The sequence below is a fragment of the Gossypium hirsutum genome, chromosome D09, assembly GCF_007990345.1.
Source record: "Gossypium hirsutum isolate 1008001.06 chromosome D09, Gossypium_hirsutum_v2.1, whole genome shotgun sequence".
Taxonomy (NCBI): Eukaryota; Viridiplantae; Streptophyta; class Magnoliopsida; order Malvales; family Malvaceae; genus Gossypium; species Gossypium hirsutum.
The window spans coordinates 47,562,436-47,570,654 of NC_053445.1; the positions used below are offsets into that span (position 1 = coordinate 47,562,436).

The 8,219-nt window shown below is 31.8% G+C and overlaps 1 protein-coding gene and 1 pseudogene across 1 annotated transcript in view; both read right to left on the reverse strand.

Moving 5' to 3' along the window:
• LOC121220778 (uncharacterized) overlaps positions 1 to 2,864 on the reverse strand; it is a 14,902-nt gene extending 12,038 nt beyond the window's left edge. Inside the window, exons 1-2 of the mRNA XM_041100239.1 lie at positions 2,816 to 2,864; positions 1,303 to 1,380 (exon numbers count right to left, since the gene is read on the reverse strand). Coding sequence (XP_040956173.1) covers positions 1,303 to 1,380; positions 2,816 to 2,864 — 127 coding nt within the window. The remainder of the gene's footprint in view (positions 1 to 1,302; positions 1,381 to 2,815) is intronic.
• Positions 2,511 to 4,452, reverse strand: LOC107890857 (WD repeat-containing protein RUP2-like; annotated as a pseudogene).
• Positions 4,453 to 8,219: the final 3,767 nt, after the last annotated feature.

Here is an 8,219-nt window from a genome sequence, read left to right on the forward strand (position 1 = left end):
AGCAGGATAATACACTTGGTAAAGGTGTTATTGGGTACGTTGATTCTGACTATGCCGGTGATTTGGACAAGCGAAGATCAACCACCGGTTATGTGTTTACACTTGCTGGAGGACCAATAAGTTGGAAGTCTACACTACAGTCTACAGTTGCGTTGTCAACCACAGAAGCCGAGTACATGGCTGTAACAGAGGCTGTAAAGGAGGCTATTTGGTTACAAGGTATGGCTAAAACCTTGGGGTTGGTTCAAGAGCATATTAACGTGTATTGTGATAGTCAAAGTGCTATTCATTTAGCAAAGAATCAAGTCTATCATGCACGTACAAAACATATCAACGTACGATTCCATTTTGTGCGGGAAATTATTGAAGAGGGGAAAATTTGTCTTCAGAAGATCAAGACTGCAGATAATCCCGCAGATATGATGACCAAGGTGGTAACAGCAACCAAGTTCGAACATTGTTTGAACTTGATCAATATCCTGCAAGTTTAACAGTCGAAGAAGGCACTATCAAGTATTGTTGTCAAAGCTTTGGATAGTACCTATAATTTAATTTTGAATTTTATTCTCTTTTCTCCCAAATTTTATTTTTTTGTTTATATAGTTTTTCCCTAATGATATTTTTGCAAGTTTGAATCTCATATAAATACCCCATTGCTATTCTCTCACCCATTGCCATTCTCTCTTAACATTGTTCTCTCTCCTATTTTAATTTTTTTTTTTTGAGTAATATATTTGTAGTGCCAAGGAGATTTGCCGAACCTCGTTAAAATTCTGGTGTTCTTTACTATTTATTGTTCATATTTTGTGAATTTGATTGTAGTGATTTATTGTGCTATTAAATTACGATAGAGGGATATTCTGGCTAGGAAAGACTTGGACTTAAGTGATCCTCGTGATTCACCTCTCTTTCTGGAATTGAACTTAGTGTGATTTTTTAGTACAATAATTTTACTCTTTCACACACTTCCGCGCAACTTTTTCACTTTTCTCCAATTTTTCATATTTTAAATTTTCATTCCACCATACCAAATCAAGCCTAAGAGATTCTCTAGCAAAACAAATGATTTAGCATATCATTAACTAACAGGACTGCAATTCACCACTCTCAACTAACCAATACCTACAATTTTAGATGCTTTGTGGCAATCCAAACAATTATTGAAATCAACAATTTATAACAGTCCAACAAAATATTTACTGCTGGCAATAGAATAAACATTGTTCGAATTTGAAGAAGAACTTACACAAAGCAAAACATGCATAGAAATTAGTGACATATGGGGGAAGCAAAGGAACTTACCCCGTATGAAAGAAGCAGTAGTTGATTTAGTTGAGGTTGCAATAAAGGAAAAGCCGAAATTCCCAGAAAAGAAATGGGCTTATTTGATGTACATGCAGAAGAGAAGGCATCTCCACAGTAATTCTTTTTGTTTTCCTGAGGAAAAGAATAAAAAAAGAACAACAGTTCATGTATGGTAGTGGAAGTAAATCCCATTTTCAGGCTACAAAACATAAACTCTCATCTCTTTTCCATTTGCAGTTTCTAACAAAAATTATTTGTAATCGATTGATAATATAATTCAAAACTAACAAAACATTGTTAAAGTGCCAAAATTGGTTGGAACTGTTTCCAGGTTACAACCTATAGGATGTTGATCAGAGAGTTAACAAGCTTCAGGACTGGTTTATCCTTCTTATTAAGTGCTGTAAAGATTATAGCAAATGCCCACCATCTCAAACAATGTTGATTAGTTTTTAAAAATAATTGTCTTCCTGAATGTCATGAATATATTTAATATATTTTATACTTCAGAAACTGATTTCATTGATGAATATTAAAAAAAACAAACCTTTCAGAGACGGAAGTACTGTTAATTTTCTGCTTGCATATCAAGAAAAAGAGAAAATATGGAAGAAAGGAAAATACCCAGATAGAAGACTAGTAAGCAGCGAGGGGTTAAGTGAAAGGCGATGAGGCTCGCAACGTTGCAACTCTGGACTGCTATGGTTTTAGTGGGAAGAAGAGGATTGTGTGGCGGTACCTAGTTTATTGTGTGTTTAGATAGAGTGGTACAGTTTCGAAATTAATTACAAAAATAAGGTCAAATTTTGTAATACGCTATGTATTTTCTTCAACTTAGGGAATTAGCTTTTTCTTGATTTATTTTTATATTTTATAAAATTTTATTTTAAAAAATCTAAATTTTGAAATATTAAAATCTAAAACTTTCTAAAATACATAGAAATTGTTCTTAAAAATAAGAATTATATATTATTATTTGAAATTATAAAAAATTATAAAGTCATTAAAACTGCACTTTTGGAATTAATTCAAGTGCATTTAATTTGTATTCACGTAAATAAAAAAAATACTTTTTAGAAAAATAAAAATATATATTTAATTTTTAAAAAGAATAATACATGTTAACTGTGTCAACTAAGTAGCTAAAAAAACCAATTTAATTAACAATTTTTGAATTCAAATATCAACTAAAATAAAACAAAAGGTAAATAAATATCAACTTGAATTACTTAATCAAATTTAGGGGCTAAAATTATATTAACCCGTACAACAACCACCAAAGGTTTATGCATGTTTACATGTTCATGCAATTGCAAATTTCATTCTCCCCTTTACAAGATATCTTCATCTTTAGCAACCTTTCTTTTAACAATAGTGGCAAAACTACAACTTTCTTTTTCAAAACTAGAAATCCTTTTGTTATAAATGAACAATATGATCCAATCAACTTTGTTGACTTGCTCTGAAACAGGGTGTACTTGTATTATTGAAACTGAAGAATGAAACTAACGTAAGAGGGAGGGAGAAGAAGAATTGCAGGCAGCCTGGGGAAAGCGCATGGTGGAGTGCCAAAGATGTCAACTCCAAGTAGGTGTGCTTTCATATTGACCAGCTGTTAGCAGATCTCAAACAAATCATATCAAAACAAAAGCAAAGCCTATTACATATAATCTCATCTTCCTGTCTTCTGATGGGCCTCCATCCCCTTTTTTTTATTAATTAATTAATTAATATTGTCAAACCTTATAATTCAACCGAAAAGTATTAGCTACAACAGTAAGATATGGAGAATGCAGATTCAACCTTGAATATTACATTGTTGAGGAGGAAAGGAAGGTCATGTTTCCAAACATGGGCTACTCTGAATCAGATTTCCTCTTGCCCACGAAAACGTGTAAAACTCCATTGGAACCACCTGCAACAAGTGTGCACTGGTCTTCATTGACTTGCCTCCAGCACACACTGCTGACGAAAGCATGGTGATGATCGGAGCTATCTCTACCCATAGGCTCGAAGCCATGCACCCAAATGGGCTCACCCCACCTGGTATCATAAACGAACACCTGGTTATTTTCTGATCCGCATCCAAGCAACCCTCCATGCCTCCACACTGACAACCCCACAAAACTCCGACTGTTTACGTGCCCTTTGTATGTTCTAAGTAAACGAGAATCAACGATATTCCATAGTTTTAAACACCCGTCGGTTCCAGCGGAAACCAGTGTTTGGGCATTCAGAAATCTAACGTATGTTATGGTTTTCGTATGTCCATCGAAAATGTGTACAGGTTCCACCATTTTCCGTACATCATAGGCGTAGGCCTTCTGGTCGGCGCATCCGGCAGCTATCAATGCATCTCCGAAGGGGTTGAACTCCACGCAACAAACCGAGCTGCGTGACTTCGTGGGCTGCACCTTAGCCACACTTCCCCCTACTTCGCCGCAGCGTGGGTCCCACATTTGCATGGTGCCATCGTCCGAGCCGGATGCCCCGAGGAACGGATCCGAATGAGAATAGTCGACGCTCCAAACCCGCCTCCCACCATGCTCGTCACGTTCGAAGATTGGCACCTTCGTCTCTACATCATACTCCATGACCACACCGTCGTAGTCTCCGGAACCCAAGATGCGGCCTCCGGTCCCGGGTTTCCACCTAAGGCTACTAAGCTTAGCTGGGGTAAAGATGCAATTACCACACGCATTAGTATGGTCTAGAAACGCAATACTTGGTGCTCACCTTGAAAATGGACAGTCTCTTCTTGAGGCCGCAACAAAGAATTCAAAGTGTAAATCCTAATCTTCCTTGCAATCCCTCCGGTGCTAAGATGGTATTAGAAGGGTCGAATTCGATGACTCCAAGGGTGTCAGAGACGGTGGCTTTGGCGGTGGAGGAGACAACGGTGGCGAGTGAAAAATCCCACTCACAACGGGCGGCTGGTTGTTTTTCTTCTGCGGATAGTTTGGTTTCATGGCCTGGGACGGCGGGGGGATGGAATCCGGAGGAGAAATCGTTCATTGCCCATTCAAATGAAATGGAGATGGAGGCATATATGGGAGGGTTTTGAACCATCAAACCAATGAAAGGCTCCCATACACCCAACTCAACTAAAGCGCAATCAAATTGGTGTGTGGTGTGGATAACTATGATATTTATTTTCGCTTATAATTTTCGCTCACCCATAACCATTCTCGTATTTTAATTCAATGCTCCCCTTAGTGTTCTTTTACAGTAATGCCATTGCTTAAATTATTATTCCAAAAATAATTAGGGTAAATGAGATGAATAGTCACCATTTCATCACTAAAAAATTTCCATTTGGTAACTAATGTTTTTAAAAATATTTATATAATTTTAATCTGAATCTTTTTAAAAAAAATATTAAGCATTTGGACTTTTAAAAATTATTTTACAATAACAGATTAGGGTATTAAAAAAATATAAATTAACTAATAATATTATAAAAATAAGAGAATTAAATTATATCAAATTAAAATATAAAACTAAATTATAATTTTTTACATAGTAAAAAGATCAAAACCGTTATTAACCATTCAGTTTTTACAACAAAGAAAATGATCTGGCAATCATGTCAAGGTCAAGAAGAAGGCACATTTTTTTAAAGGTTTAATATAATATTTGGTATTTGAATTTCACTTTTTTTTAATTTAGTATCTAAGTTCTTCTTATTTATTTGGTACCTGAACATGACACTTTTTTTTAATTTATAACTTAAGCCTTTTGGGGGTCTAATTTGCTATTTAAACTTATCAAATGTTATACAGATTACCCAAAACACTAATGGTGTTAGTTTTTTATGAGGGGGCAAAAATAACTAAAATATGACCGGCATGTGGTAGATGACATGAAATCTAATGACATAAATAATTACATTATATTTGAAGTTTTCTCTTGCTTTAACTATTAATTTCAAGAATAATTCATGAGGCATCACAGCCTTAAAGCATGACCTAGTTTTCATAAAACCCTTAATTCCACAACAGTATCATCTATATGAGAGGAAATTAGTGTTAAAAAACTTGTGCTTTCAACCATGGTTAATGAATGAATATTAAAGAAGAAAATAAGAGTTTTAAAAACCTAAATAGAAAAAAACAATTATGTTAAATTAAAAAGGCATAATGACTTATTTGACCCTCCAATTTTATAAAAAAAATTATTTTAGCCCTCTATTTAAATTTTCGCCTTTTGTAACCCTTAAACTTGTATTTTTGTCAAATCACCCCAAATGAATGGAAAAGTTAACTTTTTAAACTTTGTTGACATGGGATATATGTGGATTGCCATGTAGGTGACACATCAGGATTTAACTAATTTTTTAAAATTTAAAATTTTCAAAAAAAATTAAAGTTAAAAATCATTAAAATTATTAAAAGTATTTTTAGATATTAAAAAAATTAAATATTGACATGTCATTTAAGTGCATGCCACGTCAGCAAAGTTAACAAACATTAACTTTTTCATCCATTTTGAGGTGATTTGATAAAAAAAAGACTACAAGTTCAAATGCTAAAAAAAGCAAAATTTTAAATGGAAGGCTAAAATGAATTCGTTTTAAAGTTGGAGGGCTAAAAAAGTCATTATGCCAATTAAAAAATTAAATAAATTAAACTAAAAGTAATTGATCATTTAAATTACAAAAAAAAAAGAAATTTCATGCTTTTTACCACATGTCAATCATACATCGGTTATTTTTGCTACCTCATAAAAAAATAACATTGTTAATATATTGGAGCAATTTGTTTAATGTTTGACAAGTTTAGTCATCAAATTAAGAAAATATGTCAAGTTGAGGAAACAAATTGGACTAAAAAAAGTTTAGGGACCAAATTAAAAAAAGTATCAAATTTAGATATTAAATTAAAAAAACTTAAATACTAAATTTAAAAATATATCAAATTTAAATACCAAATGTTATATTAATCTTTTTTATTTCCGAACATCTCTGTTTTAGGATATTTAAACTAAACAATATTTTAATTAAAACATCTTGAATACGAATGCTTAGATGCTGCACCACCTCCCGCTAATTCGTTATTCTTACATTTTAGCTTAAACAAGCAATTTTACCTTCTTATTAAATCAAGTGGGGACCAAGGCTCCTTGCCTGTTCCTTCGGGCTCGTCTCTATCGATTATTTTAAGTGAGCTTTTTTATAATTAATTATTTATCTGTTTAAATTTTTTAATATTTTATACATTATTATTGTCTTAATTTTTTCTACATTTTATTAATTATTTTTCACTCTTAGCCGACTTTAACGACTTTTATTTATGATGAAAATATGTTTTTAAATAATTTTATATTTTATTAACTATACAATTAAATTTTACATCCCAATCAAACATTTAAAATTAATATTATGGACACAAAACTATAATTTATTGTAAATAATTAAAATAATAATAAAAATATCAATAGCCAAATTAAATATAAACAATTATTGATGTCAATCTTCCTGATGATCTCTTTTTAATTATTTAATGACATTTCAATAATTTTTATAGAGTGATTATGATATTTTACAAGTTAAATGTCTGTTTGTATAGTTTATTATAGTATTTTACAATAATTTCTATAGTATTTTACAATAATAATAAAAACTATAGTTTATCCCTGTTTCTATGGATATTTTTATAGGGTGATTATGGTATTTTACAAGTTAAAAATGTACAACATAGAAATATTAATAACGATAAGGAAAAGTACAACATTCTTTCATCAATTTGTAAATGCAGTATAGGAGGGAAAGATATGGGAATTGGCAGAATATTAAATGCGACTGAAGGGTGGACGTTGCCTCTTTTTATACCTCAAGTTTGTCTATGGTGTGGAGAAGGGCTTTGTTTTCCTTTTTATATGTTTCAAATATCTTTCCAAATTAAGTATTTTAAAACTATTCTTTTTAATAATATCATATTCTCGAGAAATTATTTATGTACATTTCTCATCACATCATCCATGATCACTTTTTAATTATTTAATGACATTTCAATAATTTTTCTCATGTTATTTATATATAATTTTGGTAGTTTTTTTTACCTTAAATCTCAAACTCGAAATCCTAAACCTTAAAATCCAATATTCATATTTCAAATTTTCGGATTTGAGGTTTCAAGTTTGGAATATAAGGTATTTCAGAGTATCACGTACATCTCATAGGCATATGTTTGCTTTGCATCGCATTGCATTGTAGGGTGGTTCAATGGTGGTTCATGGCTTACGTGGATTAAGCTTGGCCTTTTAATTTGTCATCCCACCTCAACTTATTTTCGCATCTCTGCCTTAACTCCAACAACTACTCTAAAATATCATTCAACTGACTGACAATGTCAATTTCCCTTATTCCAATTTCCTATGGTCCTCCTCCTCCACCGCTTCTCAATCTCATACACTCCTTTCTTCTGCCTCTTAATTGCTATTTCCTTGTACTTTTTAAATGCATAGCCACCTACGGGATTGTAGGTTACCTTTTATGATTTTATTAATTTATCTTTATTAATGTATTATTAAGCTGGGGGCATAAGTTGACTTGAGAAACGATTAAAAGATATTTTTCAATCTAAAAAAAGTAATAAATAGTATTATGAATGTGGTTTTTTGTAATTTTATATTTCTACAAAAAATTAATTTAAGCCTAGAAGTGGGCCTTTTATTTATATTCTTCACTATATCATGAGTCTATCATAATCTAATTCCTTTTAAAATATATTAAATTATTATATATAACTTCAAATTAGTTTATTTAAATTATATAATATTAAATATTAAATATAGCAAATCCAAGCTAATGGGTAGAGTCGAAAATGAAGTTGGGTGAGCAATCCAAGTTGGTCCATGGATAGTCTAAACACACCCACTAACATATAGTCCAAAGATATAATAAATTATTAAGA